The 26,284-nt window shown below is 45.8% G+C and overlaps 1 protein-coding gene across 1 annotated transcript; it reads left to right on the top strand.

The window, feature by feature from the left end:
• The first annotated feature begins 2,385 nt into the window (after positions 1 to 2,385).
• Positions 2,386 to 26,153, top strand: RETSAT (retinol saturase). The gene is made up of 11 exons (XM_056860885.1): positions 2,386 to 2,554; positions 6,133 to 6,315; positions 8,035 to 8,276; positions 9,199 to 9,400; positions 11,239 to 11,436; positions 13,200 to 13,319; positions 14,640 to 14,778; positions 18,887 to 18,996; positions 19,210 to 19,376; positions 20,988 to 21,147; positions 26,014 to 26,153. The coding sequence occupies exons 1-11, from the start codon at positions 2,386 to 2,388 to the stop codon at positions 26,151 to 26,153; spliced, it is 1,830 nt and encodes a 609-aa protein (XP_056716863.1).
• Positions 26,154 to 26,284: the final 131 nt, after the last annotated feature.

A 26,284-nucleotide genomic window follows, 5' to 3' on the forward strand; every position in this document is an offset into this window, starting at 1 on the left:
CCACACCTCGCAGGCCTCAACGGCGCCTGCGCGCCGCTTTGCATGCCGGGACTTGTAGTCCCAGGGCCCCGCCGCCCCGCCACGGTCCGTTTTTAAAGAGTGCGACGCTCGCTGGGCGCCCGGCAGAATGGCACTCTGCTTCGCTGCAGAGCGGGATGCAAGACGCTGCCGCCCCGTCCTGAGCTTGTTTGCTGGGAAAGAGACCCCAATGCGTCCGAAGGATGAGGGTGTTTAGGACTGCCGGTTGCATGATCTGGGATGAATTAACGACAGGCTGGGGAGGACCGCGAAAACCATCTATTGCAGGGGAGGTCATCAACCAACAAAGCAGGGATTATGTGAAACGTTATTATTTATTGGTAGTAGAAAAGGGCAAGAGTCCAGTAGCACCTTAAAGACTAACAAAAATATTTCCTGGTAGGGTATGAGCTTTCTCCAGGCTATTTATTGGTAGTATTTATTACAGCAGCGATGCCTCTTGAGCATGTGCAGACCGTTGCCCCATCATTGCCAAGCAGATATAGAGCTGGAGTTTATAACTGCAGAGGGGTAGCTGTGGAAATATGTGTGCGTGTAAAGTGCCTTCAAGTCGTAGCCGACTTACGGCGACCCCTTTTGGGGTTTTCCTGGCAAGAGACTAACAGAGGTGGTTTGCCAGTGCCTTCCTCTGCACAGCAACCCTGGTCTTCCTCGGTGGTCTCCCATCCAAATACTAACCAGGGCTGACCCTGCTTAGCTTCTGAGATCTGACGAGATCAGGCTAGCCTGGGCCATCCAGGTCAGGGCAGCTGTGGAAATACCTGGAGATTTTGGGGGTGCAGCCTGGTGAGGGTGGGGTTTGGGAAGAGGGGAGACCTCAGCGGGGTATAATGCCACAGAGTCCACCCTCCAAAGCAGCCATTTTCTCCAGGGGAACATCTTGATTGCCTGCAGGTCAATTGCAATAATGGGAGATCTCCAGGTGCTACCTGGAGGTTGGCAACCCTATCTGTTTGCCGGGGATAAATTCCACGCGATGTATTTTGGCGGACCCTCGCTGTGACCTTGATTCACGGAGTCATTCTCTTCTGCCTAACCTACCTCACAGGGTTGTAAGGAGAAAATGGAGGAGAGGGATGAACCATGTAACTGCAGAAGCGCGAGATAAAAACACTGTAAACAAGGAGCCATAGATGAAAACGCATGGGAGGTTTTGCCTTGGATTTGCGGCTCTCTAAATGCACATTTTCCCCAGCCAAATTCTCAGAACTCCAAAACAAGCCCCCGTGCAGAATTTTGAGGATTCAGATGGGGAAAATGTGCATCTAGAGAGGGGCAAATTCAAGGCAAAACCTCCCAGGCGTTTTCGCCCCAGGGTCAGCGAGGGCAGGACGAAGGCCAGAGGCAGTAACACTTCCACTTCAAAGCCTTCCTATTGTAAATCAACTATCTGTTCTAAAGGTGTCAATTCTGCCAGCAGCCTGGCACCTCTAGAAGCTTGAAAGAACCCTGATGTTTTGCATTTCAAAGATTACGTGTAGCCAATTCTAGTGTGTGTTCTCTATATAGCCTGTATCCTCCCTATCGGCATTCTGACCTTAAGTTGGTATAGATCTACGGACCCGTTTCCTTTCTTAATAAAACTTTTAAAAACTATTGTCGAAGGCTTTCACGGTCAGAGTTCATCGGTTCTTGTAGGTTATCCGGGCTGTGTGACCGTGGTCTTGGTATTTTCTTTCCTGACGTTTCGCCAGCAGCTGTGGCCGGCATCTTCAGAGGAGTCACACTGAAGGACAGTGAAGGACAGAAGAGACACTGTCCTTCAGTGTTACTCCTCTGAAGCTGCCGGCCACAGCTGCTGGCGAAACGCCAGGAAAGAAAATACCAAGACCACGGTCACACAGCCCGGATAACCTACGAGAACTTTTACAAACTCTCTGCAACGTCTGGAGTGGAGTTTACTATCGCTGGAATGCAACGTGGTGCTGAAATCCGACACCCGTGTGCTTGCGCGCGTGCTGAATGGGGCGCTTTCCACCCGCTTTCGACGCGCGTTCACGATTGCTTGCAAGTGGCTTTTGCCGTCGCACACGGTAAACTCCAGCTGCCAAGTGCATCGGAAGCGGTCTGAAAGTGCATTCTTCCGCATGTATGGAAGCGCCCCTTGCCCATAAATTAACCCCTTTTGGGCAGCGAGAACCGGCGCGTGCTTGGTTCCCCTTTCGAAGCCCCTAGTCGCCTGCGCCTTTAAAAGGCGGGGGGGCGCTCGAGGGCCAGCCTAGGGAAGGAGGAGGAGGAGGAGATGATGATGATGATGATGATGATGATGATGATGATGGGCTCCTGCGCGCTTTAGTCGCCAGGCGGGTTCCGAGCGCGCGGCGCTTTGGGCAGCGGCGCGTCGTCATGTGGGGCTACCTGGTGGTCGTGGCCGCCCTGGCGGCGCTGCTCCTGGGGGTCTGCAAGGCCCTGGGCGGGTGGAGCCGCTCTCGCAACCCTTTCCCGGCAGACTCCCGGCGGCCGCCCTCGCCTCTGGTGACCGACAAAGACGCGCGGAGCCGGGTCCTCAAGCGAGGTAGCCGGAGAGGGCGCCGAGCCCGGAGGAAGGCGGCCAGGGAGGGGGCGCGGGGCTGGAGGGCGCGCGGGTTCCCCACATCATCCCCAAGGGGCAGCCGGGATTCAGCCTTTGGGTGTGCGGGTTGAGTGCCGTCAAGGCGCTGCGCACTTACGGCGACCCTACGAATCACCATCCAAAACGCCCTGTCTTTTAACAGCCTTGCTCAGGTCTTGCAAAGGGAGGGGCTGTGGCTTCCTTTATTGAAAAGGGCAAGAGTCCAGTAGCACCTTAAAGACTAACACAAATATTTTCTGGTAGGGTAGGAGCTTTCGTGAGCCACAGGCTCACGAAAGCTCCTACCCTACCAGAAAATATTTGTGTTAGTCTTTAAGGTGCTACTGGACTCTTGCCCTTTTCTACTACTGCAGACAGACTAACACGGCTACCCACTGCCTTTAAGGTGCTACTGGACTCTTGCCCTTTTCTACTACAGCAGACAGACTAACACGGCTACCCACTGTGAATTGTCTTCCTTTATTGAGTCACTCCCTCTCTTGTTGGGTCTTCCTCTTTTCCCGCTGCCCTCAACTTTTCCTAGCATGATTGTCTTTTCCAGTGACTCTTGTCGTCTCATAATGTGACCAAACTACGACAGCCTCAGTTTAGTCATTTTAGCTTCTAGGGTCAGATCGGGCTTGATTTGATCTATAGCCCACTGATGCAGGTTTTTGCCAGTCCGCGGTATCCGTAACACTCTCCTCCAACACCACATTTCAAAGGAATTGACTTTCTTACTATTGGTCTATTGTAGCAACAATTGTTCGGGCACGAGGTGTCTAGTCCGGAAGGCGCCTGTGGCTTTGAGGTGCCGCTTGGCCACGGTGTAGTTTTAAGCACATGCTTAACTTTTAAGTTAAATCCATGATACTCCAAAGCTCTCAGCATCAGATATACTCATATATTTCATTAGGTTGTATATTTTTATCCTGCCCTTTCTCCAAGAAACTTGGATAACTTTTAAACAAGGCTTTAGGTTGTTTGTTTTTTGCATTGCTGTAAGTTGCTTCCCAGAGTCTACAGGAGTGCCATCCCGGGAGAAAGCCCCACTGAGTAGACCTTGGAACAGAACTGATAATAAGCATTAGGCTTGGTCTGGAAAGCTTTCTGTTGTCTGATATTTTGATACAACTAATTTTGCTGCAGGAATGGCCCTAAAAATTACTTTTCTGGACCTTGGGCTCTGATATCATTCAAGCAGATTCAGATTTGGAGCCTTCCATGTAGTTTGACTCTTTCACAATTCTTACTGTCCTCCATTTCTCCTGTTTGCTAGTTTCATATGCGCCCTGATCCCATCCATATCCCCCCCCAGATCCATTGAGTTCCATGGTATTTACTCTAGCAGTGTGATCTTAAGGAGAGTTACTCCAGTTTAAGCCCATTCATTTCAGTAGGTTTAGACTGGAGTAACTCTGCATAGGATTGTGCTGTAAATGAAGCCATTGTGGCCTTAAGCAGTGCTTCATACACTATAGACAGCAGCAGGGTACACTGATAGAATGAAGGAGAGGCTGCACATGTATCTTTCCCCCACGCCAAACCTTTGGGGATACATGATGGTCTCATCCCAGGGAGCCCCAATTGGCTGCAGCTCCTGGGGTGCATCGGCCTGTTTTTCCTCTTCACACGTTACCTATTTATGGCATACTTTGGTGCTCTTGAACTGCCACATGAAGTCAGTAGCTGCTCGTTCAGTACTCCCATCTGTTCTGAGGTACTCCAAAGAACACTACTGTACTGCTGCCTAGACGCTAAGAAGTTGCTGGTTCAAATCCCACCTGACATAAAGCTGCAGTCTCTTGGCTTCAGTCCCTATTTGCAGAATCAGGATAACAACACTGGCATACCTAGCTGGACTGTTATCAGGGTTACTGTGGTAATATAAAGGTCTGTATGGTACAAAGTGTTACTGCCAGTGTTAAATTCTCATCGCGCATAATCAGCATGGCGCAATAGGAAACATGGATTTTGGCCAGCAGGCACTTGGGATATAAGTCTTACTTAGTTGTGGCCTTGAACAAGCTGCTTTCTCAGTCCTCCATGCACAAAATAGGATAGTGACATACTCGGTCAGAGTTGCTGCAAGGGCAAAAAAAAGATAAAACAGTATAAAATCAGTAGAAGGTCAAATAAATGATAAGATGCTTACTAGCATTTCCTCTGCCATCAAAAAAAAACCCTTCTGCTACTCCCTCTTTACAAGGTGTGTTTTAGAATCCTCTCAGTAGTGGGGTGAGTGTTCTTTGTCTTACCTCATTGGTCGGTCCTGGTATGACCTCTCCAGGTTGGGTTTAATTTTTATACTTGGAATTAAACAGTAGCTCAAGGTTTGTACCCTGAGCTCACAAGCTGTCTGCCGTGTCCTGCAGTCCCTGTTCTGTAGGGCTGGTAGACCATTTGAATAGCATGGGTTGGATCTTAAGGATTGTTCTGCTGCTGTCTGCCAGTACAAGGAGGCTTATCTGTCGATGGAAGTCTCTGCTGTGAATGGAACAGATTCATAGGAGCAAACGTAATGGGGTGGATCCATCCAACTTTTCTGCTGGTTCACAAGGGTTTCCCAGATCATCAGCAGAAAGTGGAGTGGGGTGTCTGCAAGGAAAAAAGAGAGGTCTTCTTGTGTAAGCTCCTTCCGCTCAAACATCTCAAGGATCCAACCCATTGTGGATTGGGAGTAAAACATACACTTCCTATACAAAAAGCTTATACCCTGCCAGAAATTTTGTTAGTCTTTAAGGCGATACTGGACTCTTGCTCTTTTCTACTATACATTTCAGTATCTCTCAGTATTGCACCTAACACTTGCCATCCCATAGGAGCACATACATGACTATTCCCCTTCTCTTTCGAGGCAGGCAACCTGCGCATGGGTGTAAAGTCATTGCTTCTCCAGTGAGAGCAGATCAGGACGTTTTCCTGAGAAGCTCCCAGATTATATTGCAGTAGGGACCTTTTCTGGGTTTGTGGCTCTGCTGTTTAGAAGACTGCTCAGGATCCACAAGGGTGCAGTCCCCTCTAGCACACAGTGGGGTGATCTGTTTTAAATAGATTGTACCAGTGGCACATCATTTTTCTTCAAGGATTTTTGAGAGATGGGTGAACACAACAGGGGCAAGAAACATTTAAAATGGGTCCCATGTTACAAGCTGTGCTTAAGGGCAGGTCCCAGGCCAGGTACACATGAACACATGAAGCTGCCTTATACTGAACCAGACCCTTGGTCCATCAAAGTCAGTACTGTCTACACAGACTGGCAGCGGCTCTCCAGGGTCTCAGGCTGAGGTCTTTCACATCACCAACTTGCCTAGTCCCTTTAACTGGAGATGCCGTGGATTGAACCTGGGACCTTCTACCTACTAAGCAGATGCTCTACCACTGAGCCATGGCCCCTCCCCTTGTTAAGGCTTACTCCTAGGGAAGTGTCTTTAGGATTGCAGCAGTAATGTCAAGGGGGGGTTACAACATTATCATTTGTCAGCCTATTGCATTTGAGCAGGAAACGATGCTGATCGTGTCCTTTTGTTTCTGTATTCCAGCATTCTCCCAGGAAAAAGTTCCTCACCACCTGGATGCCATTGTCATTGGGAGTGGTTATGGAGGCCTGGCTGCCGCTGTGGTCCTCTCCAAAGCTGGGAAGAGTGTTTTGGTCCTGGAGCAGCATGGGAAGGCGGGGGGCTGCTGCCACACTTTCAATAAGAAGGGCTTTGAGTTTGACGTAGGTAAGTCCATCCAAACAGGATACCTACCCTGTGGGCAGAGAAAGAAACGTTAGACAAAGGCCCGGGTTCAAATCCCTGCTCAGCTGCTGAAGTTGAATTGGCTGGTAAGCAAGATTTAGTCCTGATAAAAGTGTGTGTGTTAGACAGCTTTTATCAGGACTAGACAGCTTTTATCGGCCAGCTTGGTGTAGTGGTTAAGAGCGGCGGATTCTAATCTGGAGAACTGAGTTTGATTCCCCACTCCTCCAAATGAGCAGCAGACTCTAATCTGGTAAACTGGGTTTGTTTCCCCATGAAGCCAGCTGGATGACCTTGGGCTAGTCAGAGTTCTCTCTGAACTCTCTCAGCCCCACCTACCTCACAAGGTGCCTGTTTTGAGGTGCTGGGTGGGTGGGAAGCCAATCAGCTGTTTTGAGACTCCTTCAAAGTAGAGAAAAGCAGGGTATAAAACACAACTCTTCTAAATCTTGCTTATCAGCTGCCAAACATCTGTGACTGGGCAGGGATTGGAACCTGGGTTTCCCCCCGCAGGCTTATCCACTCCACTCCACTGCACTACACTAAGTTCTCAGATTGGCCTTTCTGCTTATTTCTCATATTTCTGCTAGTCCTGTAAATGGGCAAATGTCTGTACTAATATGGGGTCCTGCCAGCTCTTCCACTGCTACAAAATGAAGGACCTGACTCGGTGCTGACCTGGGAGGAAGACATCTCAAGCACTGAGGAGCCTTTTGCATGCCCATTATACCCAAGGTTCCATGGACCAGAGAGCCTCCAGGGGAAGACACCCTCCCCCCCGCATTCTCGACCACTGCAGTTCAAGAGCCAGTGGTGCAAGCAGGCCAGGGACCCTGGGTGTGGACCTGTCCACCTCCAGCACCCCCAGAGTTTTCCGCAGGGCCAAAGAAGACAGAGAGTCCAAGCTGAAGCCTGGACCAGGGGAAGGAAGTAAATGCCTGGGAGCTCAAGACATCCCACACTCTGGACTCATGCAGGAGGAGAGCGCTGCTGTCTAGATCTTTGCAGGATCCAGGTCCCCAACTCTGCTACAGGAAGCGGGTGGGGTTATCTTCCTATATAAGCCTTCACTTGGGCTTTTACCTTTGCTGGGTCAACAGCTCTCTGGCCTTGCTTGTGCTAAACTCTGGGCAGCTCCTTCTGGCCATCCAGCATCATGGCTGGACTTGGCCTGCTGCTGGGGAGACCCTGGGCCTGACAGACCAGGCAGCGAATGGGACAAGAGGTGATCTTCAGTGCCCATCCACCTCACCACAGCCCCATTTTGTGCTGATTTCTGTGCATGTGGGTCCCATGATGCCAGACAGTTTTTTTCTTTCTCTGCTCCCTGTTGCACCAAGGAAAACACCTGTAGAATCCCATACATCTTCCAAGGAGCTCAGGGTATGTAAATAGTTCATTCCCCGCCCTCTCTTTTAATCCTCAGTTAATTTGTTATATATACCCATTTGATCCTGCTGGGTATATGTAACAAAAGAGAACTCTGATAATAAATTTCACACTAATTTAAGGGTTGCTTCAGTAGAACCTGTGGATGGTGGAATGTTACCCACAAGCTACATAACATGAAATGATGCTGGCACATTTCCTTAACCTAGTTCCTCCCACAAAGACACTTGCATAGATGTTCAGGAACGAGGGCACTGGTTTCTCCAAAGTATAGGTGGTCTTCCATTATAATGCGTTGTAGTTCCCTTCCAGGTATCCATTATGTAGGGCAGATGCTGGAGAATTCTTTTCAACGTATGATTGTTGACCAGCTCACAGATGGACAACTCCAGTGGGCGAAAATGGACTCTCCCTACGATGTAGTCATTCTGGGAGATCCTAATAATGGCAAGAAGTATTACATGCACAGTGGGCAGAAGGAACACGTTGATGGCTTAAAGAAACAATTTCCAAGTGAAGCTGCTGCTATCGACAGATTTGTGGTGCTTGTAAAGGTAATAATCCTTTCTAAATTGTCTTGGTGGAACAGTTCCCTTCCCCCATTTTCTTTACACCCCTCTTTCTTCCCCAATGGGTATCCAAAGTGACTTACATTGTTCTCCCATCCTCCATTTTATCCTTGCAACAACCACCAACCTCTGAGAGGTAGGGTACGTTTAGAGAGAGCGACTAGCCCAAAGTCGCCCAACAAACTTCCATTGCAGAGTGGAGATTTGAGCATAGATCCCAAAGATCCTAGTCTGATTCTCTAATCCATGTACCATGCTGCCTCAGGGGGGCGGTCAGTTTACCCCTCAACCATTTTTAGTCGGGCAGCAAAAGAGGCTGGTTTAGGTTTATGCAGACCTTCCGGAGGTGTCTCATTAGTTCTGTGGGGAATGTCCTGGGCTACGTTGGCCTTTCTCGTCTTATCCAACATGGCTGCTCTTATGCTATTATTTATGCTTGTAATTTATTGTATCTATAGCCCCCTTTTGAGCCAGATTAGCTTTCAAAGCATCTTGCAGTAGAAAATCATCACAACCCGAATGTCAGTTTTTATAAACGGCAGAATCCCATATAAGGGCCAAGCTTCCCCAAATGTGGAAATGTAAGGTAGTTCAAGAAAGTATTGGTATTCTAAACAAAACAAGTTCATGTGTTGCTTTCGGTAGCAAGGCTATAACTGGGTCAAGGTAGAAAGAACGTAGCCATACATACAAGGTAAACTTGGAAAACTATAACTTAGGTACAGAGATCAGTATGCCAGTTTGGCAATTTGGTAGAGTGCTAGATTTGCTGTATTAAAACCGCAGCCTTCTTCCTGCTTGTGAAGGTGAACATCAGTATTCGTAGATTTTGTGTTCAAAACACCAAGGTCTGCTGCTGCATCTTGGAGACGTGTGCTGAACTAACTCCCCCTCTCTCCTTCTGCAGAGAATTGCCCAAGGAAGTAGCTACATGACTCTCCTGAAAATGCTCCCAATGCCCTTGGTCAGGTTTCTGAACTCTACCGGCTTGCTGGCCTTGATCTCCCCGTTCTGTAGAATGGCATCCAAAAGCCTTTCAGAAGTCACTGCAGGGCTCACGACAAACGCAGATTTGAAAGCAGTGTTCAGCTATATCTTCCCTACCTATGGTAGGTGACTCTGATCTGTTCCCACCTGCAGTGTGGGTGTTTGCGTGTGTGTGAGAGAGAGAGCACACTCACAGCATTTCAGCTAATAATACCCAAAACATGAAGGGGAAAGTCTCTTAATATCATTGTGTCTCTTGTGGGTCAGAAATCTAGCATCTGGAGGGGAGAAAGTGTGGGGAGGGAAAGGGTGCCTTGCTATTCCCCCTATCTGCGGCTTCCCCTCTACACTTATGTCTCATGACTCTGGCTGGGGAGATGCAGTTGATGTGTGTGGGGAGAAAGATTTAGCACGCTACCCACAACATCCCAATCATGCCCTCTCCTTGCTCCTATTTAAATTGTGGGGGGGAGGTTTTCACATCCAGGTCTGTGGATGAGTATCTAGTTTGGTCTCGTATTATTTCAGTTCCCTTGCTAAAGGCGCAGGGCTTCCGTAACTGCAGGTGGAACTAAACAATGGGATGAAATCTGTCACGGCTTTCTCTTCCCTTTTCTGTTGGTGATTATATAGTTAAAACGGCTAGTTGGCTGTTGCTGGTATGAACAGGGAGATGTGACGTAACATTGCAGCACACTGAGATTTTATTATATGTTATTAATTAATCAAATGATCCTTGATGGTACTGGAGTCTGAGTAGAAGGTATTTCAGGGGACATTGATTTCTTTCAGTTCAAATTCTTGAGAAAAATAACCAAATTGCCTGTGTATCAGGTATATCTTTGGTAAGAATGTACAATTCCTTCATTGGCATCGGCAGCTTGGTTAGATGCATATAGACTCAGGATTAAGATTTTATTTAATTATACAGGTAGGCTGCTCCTCAGACTACTAGAAGGTTCTTTTCAGAGTAACTGAAAGAGGGCGATTGATCAAAGATTGGAACAGTTAGGCTTTACTTGTGCTTTTTTATTATCTATGGAGAATGGTTAAGTAGCGTTGGCATGGAGCTATTAAAGCTTGATTTTAAAAGTACAAACCTGCAAGTAAGAAGGGTGTGTTCTCTTTCCTATAATGGATTACAACCTCCAGTAGCCTTTTATTTAGTGGGGAGGGGGGATGGATGGATAGATAACTCCATTATTCAAAAAGGATGTGTTTCTGAGTAATGGTCAAAGTTTTTCCTTTCTTCTGTGGGATAAGAATCCAAATATTACTAAGTCCATTGCCCCTTACCTTGTAATAATTCATCATAAAATAAAATTTTAAAAAACTTATATAAATTATATAATTATATAAAATTATAAAACTATATAAATTATAATTTATATAATTTTAAATAAGGAATATTTTCCCCCTTTTTTCTCTCTTTAAATTAGTGTGGTTGGGCTTAAGGCTATGGGCAATAAAGCCATACCACTGAAGAAGAAGAAACAGACATTATAGCACACTGCAATTTTACTGTATGGTAATAGTAGAGTAGGGGAGAGATGATGCCGAGCAACCTCTTTATGGTTGAGTTCTATTTTGTAAATTCCTTGATTTGAGATCTTAAATGCAGTTGATCTGTTACTTTACATCATGTCTGCAAGAAGCACTCTGGAAAACTCTGAACAGTCTTTCTCTTATCACTTTCATCCAGATCTTATGAGCAGAATGAAGGGGGGTGTCTACTCACTGGGATATTCAGATCAAGCTTGCCTGGTCATAAATTACTAATGCGGGCCGGTGAGCTAGTAAATTTTTGTCTGGACCAGTAGAACCTATTTGCAAGATCTTGATGGGCTGCGGTCTTGTGCTGGGAAGGTAGGGAGACTTCTCTTGTTGAACGGCAACTATGCTTTGGTTACCCAACCCCCCACCCTAACCCTTCCCTCTCCTTTCCTGTTTTCTTTTACAGGATCGATTCCCACAGAGTCCAGCTTCCCTCTGCATGCACTCATTTATAATCACTACCTGAAAGGTGGCTGGTATCCTCAAGGAGGTGCCAGTGAAATTGCATTCCACTCCATCCCCATCATTGAACAGGCTGGAGGGGCTGTCCTTACCAAGGCACCTGTGCAGAGCATTTTGGTGAATTCCCAAGGGCAAGCCTGTGGTGAGCTAGACTGGATTGGGGTGTGTGTCTGACTGAGAGTTTGGTGTCAGACAGGCTAAGATGGGGTTGTGAATTATGGTGTCCCCTGTTCAACTTTTGCTATGGACTAGGTAGCCTTAGGTTACCCTTTCTCTTCCCCATAGCCTCCTATTGGCAATACAGGGATGGTACTACTTCTCTACTCTATAGGGTTGTCGCAAGGATTAAAAGATAATGTACACAAAGTGCTTTGGCGGGTGAAAGTACTGTGTAAGTGGCAAATGGGCAATGCTAAAAGGAAATTCAGCTCATGTGTTTAGAATATCCAGCACTCCTTTTATTACCTGTACCAGTCAGTTGCGATGGTTGTACAAAAGCCCTGTAATGGGGAAAAGTTGGAAGCTCCTCCTAACTAGAGGAGCTGGGGGGTGGGGGCAGAGCTCTGGTCCAGGTGATCATGCAGTGAGCTTTGTCTCTCATGCCACCTGATTACCCAGACATGAAACTTGAGGGATTTCAAAAGTGGCCCATGAATATCCCAGGGAGGTGGTTCAGGAGAACCAAATGCTGCTGAAGCTAAGCAGGTGAGGCCCTTGGATGGCAGACTGCCAGAAGCCCCATGTGAGAATGGGGAACAAGCCCAAAGGATGGGGGAGAACTAAGAATACCCTATGGGTTTATACAAGCCCTGGAGTTTGCCAGAAGGGGCTCTGTGCTTAGTCTATTCACTGAGGTTCTGCTGCTCACACCTGCATGGAAGTACTGTTTTTTTCAAGACTGCTCTTCAGAACCAGTGTGGTGTAGTGGTTAAGAGCAGTGGTTTGGAGTGGTGGACTCGGATCTGGAGAACTGGGTTTGATTCCCCACTCCTCCACATGAAGCCAGCTGGGTGACCTTTGGCAAGTCACACTCTCTCAGCCCCACCTATCTCACAGGGTGTCTGTTGTGGGGAGGGGAAAGGAAGGTGATTGTAAGACGATTTGAGTCTCCCTTAAGTGGTAGAGAAAGTCGGCATATAAAAACCTCCTCCTCCTCCTTCTCCTCCTCTTCTTCTTCTCTTCAGTCATCTGTCATCTTGTACATACGGCAAACCTTTCTTCAAGGAGCTCTTGATGTTGTGCATGACTTTCCAATCCTCATTTTATCTTCTCATCCCTGTAAGGTAGGCTGGGCTATGGCTGTGCTGTCCTTTTGCCTTGTGTAGGATTTGAACATATTGGTGTGGGGGTCAAAGAAGAGAAGGTATAATCTACAAAAGAAGTCATTCTGCCAGTTCTCTTCCCACCACACTAAATTTCCTGGGTGTTTAAGCGTGTTATCCTACTAACCCCCTCCCATTAATCACATTAAGCTTCCCTTGTCTGTTAAAGGATTTTCAATAATGCTGACCAGAATGCTGTAGCCACTAACACTCTGCCATCCTGATGGTTAGCACGAGACCGGCTCTGTTAATAAACATTGAACTGTTCTATGCGTGAACTAGAGCTGACATAAAGGGCTAAGAATGGGCCAAAGTGTCTCCAGTTTGGATCTCTTCCTAGCCATGCTATGTAGTCTATCTCTGCTTCAGCCCATCACTGCTTCCTCCCTTCCCCATCTGCAATTTGGGAATAACATCTGCCTACCTTACTTGGGTGGTATGAGGGCCTCATTAATCCTTACAACACTTTGTTCCCTGAAGAAAATATTCATCAGTTTCAACCCCAAATTGTAATTCGTTGAATAAACATGGAAGAAACTCTTCAGGAGCTTCGCTCATTTGGGTTTTGTTTTGCCTCTTCCAGGTGTAAGTGTTAAGAAAGGGCAGGATATCACTAATATTTATGCTCCTGTTGTGATTTCGGATGCTGGAATCTTCAACACCTACGAGCGGCTCTTGCCAGAGACGTTGCGAGCTTTGCCAGGTAAGAGGCCAAAGAACAACTGGTGTTTCTACCATGTAGAGCTATGGAAGGCTGGACACCTGTGTGCACACAGGGATCTTTCAGACACATACCTGGGTTGCCAAACTTCAAACTATGTAGTACAAATATGAGGCATGTACTAATATTTGCATCTGTTATCACAGTACCTGGCAAGGGTATATCATCCTGTCAGAAACAGCTAATTTTAAACACTTCTGTTGTCCACTGTCAGCTGTTTTTATTGTTTTAGAAAAACTCTTATGGCAGTCATCTTCTGAACTCTATTTTTGCAAAACTTTTCCCCATCTGAAATATGGGTATGCAGGGTTTTCCCGTAGTTATGTCTGTCAAGCCACAGACAAAAATCATGCTGCCAGCTCCTAAGGCTACTTATGTCCTGGGATCACATTAGCTTCCTTGGCTGCAGGATTTCTCTGCGAGCTCTTGTTTGTCTGATAATCTAGCGTGACCCTTACGACATCTAAATCCCTTTGCTGTGTCACTGAATTCTTCTAGGCAGTCACATGTGGCCTTATTGTCTTTGACCCGCATTCTTCTAAGCATTAATTTGGCTGTATTGAAGCACTGTCTTGCAGTTTGACTTGAGCATGGATCACTCTAAAGGACTGATTGCTGTACAGAATAGGCTATGTCTGGCCAAGCTAACATACCACAACAAAACTTTAATACAGATCCTCAATTAAAAGCTGAATAGCATTGATAAGAGAATGAGTCCCACATGATACAACAAATCTGATCTCTAAGGCCACTTATGCAGGGTCAATTTTGATGCTCACTCAAAGCTCTTTTTTTTTTTAAACGCGACCTTTAAAACGCCTATTCACGGTGCCGGTGCAAAAGTAGAAATTCCACCCCCACACACACTTGCCTGCTCCTTCGTTCCTGTTTGCATAGCCATTAGCAACTGCCATGTGCATAGCTAACGTGCAGCTGTAATTTTGCATGCTTCCTTGAGGGGATTCTTCTCAGCGGAGGCGGAGCAAACACAAAAGGTCGCATTAAAGGGGCTCTTAAGAAATTCGAAGCTTCACAGTCACTTCCTGAATGACGGTTCAGCGTGAAAAACTCAAAAAAATATTCAGGGCAATATACTACTATAGTAGTTGCCATTTGGGTGCTTTGTAAAAATGAAAGGTAGAGGCTGAAACCTTCCAAACCTACAAGGAAATATAGATCTGGAGTCAGAGGGAACGATTTTTTGCTCTGGGCAATTATTTTGGATCCACGTTTTACTTCCAGGACTTCTGTGCAGCACATTGGCTTTTTTTTTTTTTTTAAGTGTCTTCTTTCTCCCTGCAGGTGTTCAGAGCCAGCTGTCCATGGTGCGGCATGGTGTTGGAGGCTTCAACGTCTTCATAGGACTCAAAGGCTCCAAGGAGGAATTGGGACTGGAAGCCAAAAACTATTACATCTACACACAGAACAACCTTGACGAAGCGTAAGATGTAGCTTTGCTCCTGTAGCTGAGGCCATTTATGCAGGGTCAATTTTGATGCTTGTTCAAAGCTCTTTTTTAAAAAATGCGACCTTTAAAATGCCTATTCACAGTCCAGATGCAAAAGGAGAGATTCCACCCCCCACTCGCCTGCTCCTTTGTTCCTTCCATTAGCAACCACCGTTTGCATAGCTAACGTGAGGCTGTGATTTTGCATGCTTCCGTGAGGGGATTCTTCGAGGCGAGGGTGGAGCAAACACAAAAGGTCGCATTAAAGCAAGTATGCACCAGCTTCGCAGTCACTTCCTGAATGATGGTTCAGCGTGAAAAACTCAAAAAAATATGCAGGGCACTTCAGCCTGGAACGCGCTGCTAATTACCGAGCATAAATGGCCTGAGAATACTTTCTCTTGCTGTCTGAGCTTTTGAGAAGGTCTGCAGTAGATCCTGCCGGCTTGTTGGAGCCATTCGCAAATGACTTCCGAGCTCTTTCATAAAAGTGACCGCTATGCAAGTCACTACTTCAGGAAATTTGAAATGACAGCTTGATCTAGCGGAGGGGGGAAGAAAACAATCAGGCCACTATTGGAGAAATGGTGACTGGTGAAATCTAGGCCCACCCGTCCATTTTTCAGTTATACGAGCTCTGCAGAGCTTTCAAACCAGCCTGGCTGCTTCAGCTTCTCTGCCAGGCTTGGGAAAGAACGATGCTGGATTGCCGATCAGCTGCAGCTTGTTTGTGACTCAAAAATCCAATGACTGCCAATGGCCAGGTTCGAAGAACAGGGGAGTAAAGAACTCAGTAGAAAGGGAACAAAACAGGGCAGTTCTTGAGGGGCGAGAGGATAGGGCTTGGCTACTCCCTGTCTGTGTGTGTGTGTGTGTGTGTGTAAAGTGCCATCAAGTCGCAGCCAACCTATGGTGACCCAGTAGGGTTTTCAAGCCAAGAGACTAACAGAGGTGGTTTGCCATTGTCTTCCTCTGCATAGTGACCCGGGCATTCCTTGGTGGTCTCCCATCCAAATACTAACCAAGGCCGACTCTGCATAGCTTCTGAGATCTGACAAGCTACTCCCCTTGCTTAACCTATGCTCAAGGTCTGGTCTATGCGTTTAGCAAAATGAGATGGCAAAGTTGTGGGGTGTTGGACTGTACCAGTTTTCGGCTGGGGAGGGAGACCAAAAATTGGTTTTTTTTTAAATGTACCTCTATAATTTCCCTGCAGGAACTAGCGCTACAAAGAGTGGGCTGAGCCACTACTTTTCTACCCTATGTACTAGTTGTTTAGTAGCAGGGATAATTGATGTTGGAGAACCCAAGTGATACAGTCAAGTCTGTCTCATTTGATTTGGGTGAATTGGCAGAGTGGTACAGGTAGACTGGCTAAGATTGAAATGCAAGGACTAAATTCATTGTTGCCCTTATAGTATCTAAAGTAGGGGTGTCAAACCTAAGGGCCAAGGGCCAGATCCGGCCCTTGAGAGCCAGCGTGGTGTAGTGGTTAAGAGCAGTGGTTAGGAGCTGTGGACTCTAATCTGGTGAACCGGGTTGGATTCCCCACTCCTACACATGAAGCCAGCTGGGTGACCTTGGGCTAGTCACACTCTCTCAGCCTCACCTACCTCACAGGGTATCTGTTGTGGGGAAGGGAAGGTGATTGTAAGCCGATTTGATTCTTCCTTAAGTGATAAAGTCAGCATATAAAAACCAACTTCTTCTTCTTTCCTGGCCCTCAAGCCAGCCGAGGCATCCCTCCACCCCCCCATTCTCAATCTGGGCTGGCGAGGCATGGGCCGACCAAGTGACATTAACATCATATCCAGCCCTCGAACAATTGAGTTTGACACCCCTGATCTAAAGGGCTGGTTGATGCATGTGGTTGGTTCTTGCTGCCAGCTATGAACAATGTCTTTAGGAGTAACAAAACTGAGCCACATTTTTCTCTTACAAAGTAGCACATTGATACAATCTTGACACCAGACGGTAGGGGTCACTAATGTTCACTTTGTTCCTCCCAGCTCCATGTTTTTATCAATAAAAAGCTGTCTTGCAGCTCTAATAGCTTTGTGAGCAGAGCTTTGTAGCAGCAACGCCTCTTTTGCGTTACCTTGTTGATATAAGCATGTTGGTTCCCATAGAGCAGGGTTGTACTTGCAGAATGTCTTGTTCAGGCTTAACCCAAGACTTCAGAAGTTGCTTGGAAAACCATGTGTGCTGCACAACTGCATGCATTTGAATGCTTGAATGTTTTTCTCCTACTCCTGGTACAATTTTATTGTTGAACTCCCAGGGGGTTTTGTGCTTGGAAAATACTGATCACACCACCGTACTGATGGCACTGAATATACAAACGCACCATTCAAGACAGCAAACAGAAAAGCTACAATAGCCACAAGTGCATTAATGTGTGTTGATGCAATTTCTGCTGTATGGACTGTTTTCTTCCCAAGATCCCTAGACAGATTAAAGACTTGATTTTTCTTCTGAATCTCTTTAGAGCAGGGTTTCCCCACGTAGCACACACCACTATTTCCCTGGGTACCTGCCAAGCTTTTCAGAATATGGACTGGGTCATTTTTTGAAGTAGGGCTTGTTATTGGGTGCCTTTGTTCAAATGAAAGAGATTTGCACAGCTGCAGTAGCAGCTGCAGTTACTGGAGGATCAGGAGGACTGGTAAGCACCCGGGCTTGCAGTTCCATTGCCTCTTTGGGTGTTCCTTCTGTTTATTCTCCCCTTCTTTCTCCCTTCCTTCCACCCTCTTGAGCAGCCCAGCGTTTCTTTTTATTGCCCTTCTGTGATTTCTTTGCAAAGCAAAGAGGGAGATATTAGCTTCTCCTTCTGTGACAGCAATTTTGGGGTGGTGCTCACCACCCCATCTCAAAATTCCAAAGGTACCCACAGGCTCAAAAAGGTCAGGGACCCCGGCTTTAGAGGGTGCACTGAAAGGAGAGTGCTGCCTAAGTAAGCTCAGGATTACTGTCCCGAATTAAACTAGTATTTTCAAAGGGAACATGGTGAATTTGAGGTCCTTCTTCTTAAATATCAGTCCAAACTTACTTCCATTTTTGAGCTAAAAATCTGTGGACAGTTACAAGAATATCCTCAAGAAGAAGAAGACTTGATTTTATACCTCACTTTTCTCTACCTTTAAGGAGTCTGAGCGGCTTTCAATCGCCTTCCCTCCCCCTCTCCTCAGCAGGCACCTTGTGAAGTAGGTGGGGCTGAGAGAGTCTGAGAGAACTGTGACTGGCCCAAGGTCACCCAGGCTTCATGTGGAGGAGTGGGGAAACCAACCCAGTTCAACAGATTAGAGTCCACCGCTCTTGACCGCCACGCCTGCTCATGACCCAGCCAGGGCCTGGTAGGAACCTGCCATAAACAGCCCTCCCCAATGACATCCACATAATCCTAAATCAGGAAAGAAAATATCCCATTTTATATCTGAAAACTTGTATAAGACCAAAGGGTGCTCTGATTCTCAGAAAGGTATACCTTGGAAGCCTTGTTGGCCTTTGAGGTTCTCGTGGACTCAAACTTCCTCTTCTACTGCAGACCAGCATGGTTACCCATCTGAAACTTGCATAAGGCCATCAGATGTGGGCTTACAGCCCAAAACCAAAACAGCGCCCTTCCAAGCCACCTCACAAGTATTTTTCTTGGTCCCTGCAAGCAGCTCAGAAGAAAACAAGTGTGTGTGTGAAGAAGAAGAGTTGGTTTTTATATGCCGACTTTCTCTACCACTTAAAGAAGAATCAAACTGGCTTACAATCACCTTCCCTTCCCCTCCTCACAACAGACACCCTGTGAGGTAGGTGGGGCTGAGAGAGCGTGACTTGCCCAAGGTCACCGAACTGGCTTCATGTGTAGGAGTGGGGAAACAAATCCAGTTCACCAGATTAGCCTCCGCCGCTCACGTGGAGGAGTGGGGAATCAAACTTGGTTCTCCAGATCAGAGTCCATAGCTCCAAACCACTGCTCTTAACCCCTACACCACGCTGTGCCAGAAGCTTCTCTTTCCACCTTAATTACTCTCTGACTATTGCTAGTCTCCAGCCCAAGTTTAAAAATAATAGAATAAGAAGAAATGCTTTATTTTCTCTCTCTCGACAGGTTCACATCATACCTGAATTCCTCAAGAGAAACTGCTGCAAAGAATATTCCTTTTGCATATTTTGCCTCTCCATCAGCCAAGGACCCACTGTGGGAGAAGAAGAACCCAGGTACGGGGTGGGTACTGTTTGAATTGCAGGCAGGGCTTGACTTTGGAGAGTGTGGAGAAGGGCCAGCACAAGGCATTTGGAGTCAACAGAATGAACACGGGGGCCACCACAGAGAAGCATCTACAGGGTTCACTACCCTCTCTCCAGCATCCTGTAAAAATACCATGTTGTGGCAGCTGAGTGCAAGTGAGCCCCCCCCTTCTTTCTTCACAGGCAAGTCCACTCTGATCATCTTGACAGCTGCAAGATATGAATGGTTTGAGGAATGGAAGGAAGAGCGTGTCTCAAAGAGGGGAGCAGAGTATGAGGATCTAAAAAATACTTTTGTGGAGGCTCTGATGGAAACTGTTTTTGGAATTTATCCTCAAGTAAAAGATAAAGTAAGGGAATGTTTGAATTTTATAATAATAATTATTACTTATTTGATTTATAGGCCACCCTTTCCCTGCTGAGACCAGGCCCAAAGCAGCTAACATCACTCTAAAACAATTTTGAAACTTTTCATATGATTACATAGAAATTAACCATAAAACTCCGGTGCCTTAACATATCACTAAAATAGTGCTATTGCAGGAAACAAATTACGTCCTTATAACAGACAATATAACACTACAGTATCACAACAGCACAGCAACCTTATCCAGACAGAGAAAACAGGGGGTGGGGGGAGAGACCAGGGATCACCAGAAGATATTTTCCAGCTGAACGAAGCACTTTTTGGGGGGTATACAAGGAGAGGCGGTCCCGCAGGTACAAGAGTCCCAGACCATTTTAGGGCTTTGAAGGTCATGGCCAAAATCTTAAACCTGATTTGGTTTAAAACCATGATAAATTCTCTACTGCTGAACTTGATCTGTCCACTGAACCGGCACAGCAGATTGAAATGGACACAGCTGAGCCTGTGTCCACAACCCTTCTTTTCCCCACCGGAGGAATGAAGAGATGAAACGCATTTAAATACAGATTGTCATGAACAATCTATGACTCCACTGTTTATTCAGCCAAACGTATTTAAAATATACCGTGTAGCTAAGTAGCCTCTCTGAGCCCGGCCTTTGGCTGGGGAGGGCGAGGTATAAATTAAATAAATAAATAAATAAAATGTATATTTTGGGGCGACCAAAAAGAACTTTTTTTTAGTGGAGGCAAAGGCCTATGAAAAGAGGATCATACAAACTGGCAAAAGTGTCAAAGGAATGTGTAATGCTGGTTACCACTGCCGTTTACATCAGCAATAGAAGGAAACCTGTGTGTAGGTGTGTAAAAAGTTAATAGAAGGATTTTTTTTGGGGGGGGGAGGGAAGTGTTAAACACTTTTTCCTCCTTGATTTGCTCATGTGGTAGGATTTGACAGTTTTTCAAACCCATTCTCTTACAACAAGGTATGGGGAAGAGCCCCACTTGTAAACCATCAAAAATATAGCATCCAGTAGCATTTTAGAGACCAAAAGCTTATATACCCCTGTAATTTTGTTGGTCTTTAAGATGCTACTGGACTCGGATCTAGCTGTTCTACTGCAGACCATCACAGCTGTCCTCTGAAAATATCTGAAGTAGGAATTAGGAGCCTGTTAACAGCTGAAACATACCCCATAAATATGGTTCTGACTTCCTTTCTTGGTGTCTATATTTACATTCCATTTAACTTCTGTTTACAAAGCTGCATATGGCTCAGCCTTAAAACTAATCCACTAAGACAAACAAAACCAGCTAGCGGCAAGACTAAAATTCAGCTCTTCAAGCCCTAGACCTCCAATTTTAGCTCTCTGGCCTGGTGAACACGTTGCACCTTCTTCCAAAAAGAAACCAGGGCAGATTATAAATGAGCATTGTAAGACCATCACCAAGAAGGCTCTGCTCCTACCAAATGCTGAACTCGCTTCCATAAAGATGCATAAAGATCCATAAATAAAGCAAGTCTTTCATTTTCTGATAGCCCACGAGGAACATATTCTGTGATATTTCTCTCTCGCTCACCACTTTCTCAACAGATTGAGCATGTATCTGCAGGAACTCCTCTCTCCAACCAGCATTACATAGCTGCCCCACAGGGAGAAATGTATGGAGCGGATCACTGCTTATCTCGAATGCAGGTTGAAGTCATGGCCGCAGTCAGGCCTCGGACACCTGTCCCAAACCTCTACCTGACAGGTGTGTTGCTTTTCTGTCAATTCTAATGTGCAGCCTGCTCCATCTTATGGACGTGGAATTGTGCTGGTCCTGAGTGTGTCTAGGACTGGGGCCTCGAAGAGAAACAGCAGAAAAATCATATAACTCATTGTACAAGGTCCCAGGTTCAATTCCCCAGCATCTCCAGTTAAAGGAACCAGGCAAGTAGGTGATAAGAACATAAGAAAGGCCCTGCTGGATCAGACCAAGCCCCATCAAGTCCAGCAGTCTGTTCACACAGTGGCCAACCAGGTGCCTTTAGGAAGGCACAAACAAGACAACTGCAGCAGCACCATCCTGCCTGTGTTCCACCGCACCCAAAATAATAGGCATGCTCCTCTGATACTAGAGAGAATAGGTATGCAGCATGACTAGTATCCATTCTAACTAATAGCCATGAATACCCCTCTCCTCCATGAATATGTCTACTCCCCTCTTAAAGCCCTCCAAGCTGGCAGCCATCACCACATTCTGGGGCAGGGAGTTCCACAATTTAACTATGCGTTGTGTGAAAAAATATTTTCTTTTATCTGTTTTGAATCTCTCGCTCTCCAGCTTTAGCAGATGACCCCGTGTTCTAGTATTATGGGAGAGGGAGAAAAACGTCTCCCTGTCCACTCTCTCCAAACCATGCACAATTTTATAGACCTCTATCATGTTTCCCCTTAGCCGCCTTCTTTCCAACTAAACAGCCCTAAGCGTCCTAACCACTCCCCATAGGACAGTTGCTCTTAATCATTTTGGTTGCTCTTTTCTGCACCTTCTCAAGCTCTGTAATATCCTTTTTTAGGTGTGGTGACCAGAACTGTACACAGTATTCCAAGTGTGGTCTCACCACAGATTTGTACAAGGGCAGTATGATATCAGCAGTTTTGTTCTCTATTCCTCGTCTAATTATGGCCAGCATGGAATTTGCCTTTTTTACAGCAGCCGCACACTGAGTTAACATCTTCATTGAGCTATCCACCACCACCCCAAGATCCCTTTCTTGGTCTGTTGCTGCCAGTACAGATCCCATCAGTGTATATGGGAAGTTGGGATTTTTTGCCCCAATATGCATCACTTTACACTTGCTCACATTGAATCTCATTTGCCATTTTAATGCCCATTCTTTCAGTACGCAGAGATCCTTCTGGAGCTCTTCACAGTCCGATTTTGTTTTAACCACCCTAAGTAATTTGGTGTCATCTGCAAACTTGGCTACTTCACTGTTTAACCCCAACTCCAGGTCATTGATGGTTGAAAAGCACCAGTCCCAACACAGATCCCTGAGGCACCCCACTGCTCACATCCCGCCATTGTGAGAACTGACCATTGATTCCTACTCTCTGCTTCCTATTTTTCAGCCAGCTCTCAATCCATAAGAGGACTTGTCCTCTTATCCCATGACTATGAAGTTTGCTTAGCAGTCTTTGGTGGGGGACTCTGTCAAAAGCTTTTTGGAAATCCAAATACAGAATATCCACAGGCTCATTCCTGTCCACATGCTTGTTGACGCTTAAAAAAAAAAAAAACCTCTTAATAGGTTAGTGAGACAGGACCTACCCTTACAGAAGCCATGTTGGGTTTTGCCCAGCAGACCTTGCCCTTCTATATGCTTGACAATTCTATCTTTAATAATTCTTTCCACTAATTTACCGGAACAGACGTTAAGCTAACTGGCCTGTAATTTCCTGGGTCCCCCCTGGAACCTTTTTTATAAATGGGTGTTACATTGGCCATTCTCCAGTCCTCTGGTACAGAGGCTGACCGAAGGGACATATTAGATATATTTGTTAGAAGTTCAGCAATTTCCCATCTGAGTTCTTGAAGAACTCTAGGATGAATACCGTCTGGTCCCTCTGACTTGTTAAGTTTGCAGTGATGTGAAAGTTTGCAGTGATGTGAAAGACCTCTGCCTGAGACCCTGGAGAGCCGCTGCCGGTCTGAGTAGACAATACTGACTTTGATGGACCAAGGGTCTGGTTCAGTATAAGGCAGCTTCATGTGTTCAAACCATTCTTTAAAACCCATGAAAACAGTTTGTGTTCTGTACTGGGCTGTCCACGATAAACTTTCTTTTAATGCTGTCTTCAGACATGTTTAGTAAATGAGTTACATCTAGGCAGGGGTCCCCAACACAGGGCCGTGGCTGCCATGGAACCCACTAGCACCTTTTCTGGCACCTGCCAAATGTGTTTAGGAAATGGGTGGGGCTAGGTAGGGCTTTAGCTCAGCAAGGCTTCTGGTGGACTTTTGGAGATTTGATTGGCTGCTCAGATTGTTTTACATGTTGCTTTGGCAGCTGTTGCCACCACAGCACAAAAATCTACACTATGTTACTGAAGTTAAGCAGCAGCCATTTTGTGGCTGGCTCCACCTCCTGTGGCAGCCATTTTGGTTGCTGTGCCCACCATGCCATGTCAGAATTTCAGATGTCCCCGCAGACTCAAAAAGGTTGGAGACCCCTGATCTAGGACGTGCTGTTGTCTTAGTCAAATTCTCTAAGATTGGACCACGTTGCAAAAAGAGAATTTGGAAAACAAGCAATTGCTTCATAGATGTAGGAAACTGTTCTAAATTCTAAGAACTGGAATTAATGTATATTCTTCCTTTTTGAAAAATCCCTGCCTAATTTTTGTTTCCTGTCTTATGTCAAAGTTTAGATTATAAGCTCTTCTGGGTAGGGCCCCATCACACTGTACTGAGAAATGCGCTTTCAGTATGCAGGGGACTTCACCAGTTATGAAGAGTGTATTTATTGCATGCCAATTAGTTACTTCATGTTAGGTGTGTAAATGGAACCTTGGCAGAGGTGGATGTTCCATCTTACACTTTCGCAAAATGTAAAACTCTACAGGTAGCTCTGGACCCGTGGGCAGTAGGGAGGAAAACAGGTACAGTTTCAGTGCAGATTACTGAATCTAGTTTTTTTTAAGGTCTAGTTTGATCTTGTTCTCTACAGGACTCAGTAGAGCCATTTATATGGAAGGACCAGGTCAAAATCTTGGTGACTTAATTCCTGCTGCTTGAAGGAACTTAAATGAAATTGTTCCATACTGGATGTCAGCCTCTTATCAAAGATCACCTCTAACTTTATAACTGTGAACAGTGTTCTTTGGACTTCTCTGTGTATGGGTGTTTTTTGTTTTGTTAAACATCAGCCATGGAAACAATAATTAACGCAGTGCTGCTTGATCATAGTTTTTTTCATTCCCATAGGGTGGCCCCAGTGTGAGGACTGAAACATCTTCACACTGGGGCCACTTGAGTTTAGAGATGTTTCTGAAACGTAAAAAAATCCCCCAAGCCAGAGAAGTGATGCCTGTGCAGACATTGCAATGGGGGGGGGGGGGCAGGTGCAAGGAGACAGTGTGGGATGGGTATGGTGGGGGAGCAGGATTCCCTTTCTCCCGAGAGTCCTCATGAGGTCCCCTTTTGTAGAATTAAAATTCTTGTGGTTCTGTAGGGTATCTAAGTTGGTAATATGGAATTGTGGAGCTTAAGATCCAGATTTCCAGTAGAATAAGTTGTTGACCTTGCAAACAGAATAGGAGCCAAATTACGTGCGTGTGGTGTGGATCATGGAGGCTGTTTTAATCCTCCCCCTCCCATTGGGGAAAACTCCAGCTACCAGTATGTCCCCCCTGCCACAAAGCCAATAGTAGCTCTGGGGGATGACTTGAACATGGGAAGCCAGTTTTTGGGGAAAGGATTAACTCTCTCCCCAATCTTGATCGGAATGGAGGAGGTGGTGGCAACGACTATTTTACACACTTAAAAATCAAACTTGTAGCAAAAACAAATACAAATCTGAGGTCAATCAGTACTTGTGCTAAAAACCATTTGTCATCCCAATAAAGGAAGATTTAGCATAGAAAAAAAAAACCAAGTGAGATGGTGCCACAAATCCAACACAACCTAGGTTGCAAATTTTAAAGGATCTTAGCATCATGGTTAACTTGGTGGCTCTAAGTCACATCGATCATTTGTTACTATATAATCATGTAACATCTATTACTATATCGTAACATCTAAAAGATTGTAAGTTCCTTGAAGCAGGGAGATATCTAAAATTAGACCTAAGGGAGATGGAGGAAGAATGAGTTCATTCCATTTACAGGTGCTTAGACTTGGTTTCAGTAGCAAAGGGATGCTTGTATGTGTGTCAGTTTTCCTCTGCTGCCTACCAAACTACCCTTCACCGGGGGGGGGGGGTTCAAGTGAGCTGGGCACAGTGATCAATTATCTGCATGGTTCTTAACACCTGTCCATGACTAATATGAGCTACATCAATAAGCAAATTTTGTGGCCAATATAGTGGCCAATATAATTTATGCAAGTTAATTTTGTGGCTTGTTTTGTGATTGCAACATTTTGTAGTAGAATTGTTAAGCAAGAGATAACAGCTTTCTAGCTCCACTGGAACCTGGACTTATAAAGATATAACTCTGTTTAGGATTACACAGATATTGAATAGCTGGTTAATTTAAAAAGAAAAACCTTTTGAGGTACTTTCAACTAATGGGGCAACAGCCTATTTAAAAATACAAACACTTATTAAAGCACAGTTGGCAGGTATCATCATGGGAGAGGTATTCCTCATTCACACAGGGTGGATGGAATGCCTCTTCTATTAACTGAAACACCCGGCGAGCATCCTCTGAGTCCAAAAAGCAAATGTTTTGTTCTTAAAATTAGCTTTCTTGAAATGCATATTTAATCAATTGAGATTTCTTAAAGAGGGAGATAGGTGACCACAGTAAGAATTCTGTTTTTTAGAATATTTCCAGCTCTGATCAGGAACAAGGCAGTGCAGTGAAGAGGGCTCAGCAAAGACTAAAAAATATGTCTGCCTTTGTTCCCCAGGTCAGGACATTCTCATCGGAGGCTTTGTGGGAGTGCTGCATAGCGCCCTTCTCTGTGCTTCTACGGTCCTGCAGCGCAACGTCTACATTGACCTCTTCCGGTTACACCGCAGAATCAAAGTCAGTACGTTCAAAAACTGAACCTCTGGCTTGCTGAAGGTTCTCACTCCTCTGCAGACAATTTTGGAGGTTGTTTCGCATTTGACCTGCATTTGACGCCAAGTGGATCTCCACATGAGCCGAGCCTCGAGTTCAGCTATTGTGAACTGGTC

This window comes from Euleptes europaea, chromosome 14 (genome assembly GCF_029931775.1).
Source record: "Euleptes europaea isolate rEulEur1 chromosome 14, rEulEur1.hap1, whole genome shotgun sequence".
NCBI lineage: Eukaryota > Metazoa > Chordata > Lepidosauria > Squamata > Sphaerodactylidae > Euleptes > Euleptes europaea.

Coding starts and splice junctions, on each gene's coding strand:
- RETSAT (XM_056860885.1), top strand. CDS start 2,386: ATGTGGGGCTACCTGGTGGTCGTGGCCGCCCTGGCGGCGCTGCTCCTG. Junction 9,401..11,238: donor CTATATCTTCCCTACCTATG/GTAGGTGACTCT, acceptor TTTCTTTTACAG/GATCGATTCCCACAGAGTCC. Junction 18,997..19,209: donor GTGGGAGAAGAAGAACCCAG/GTACGGGGTGGG, acceptor CTTTCTTCACAG/GCAAGTCCACTCTGATCATC.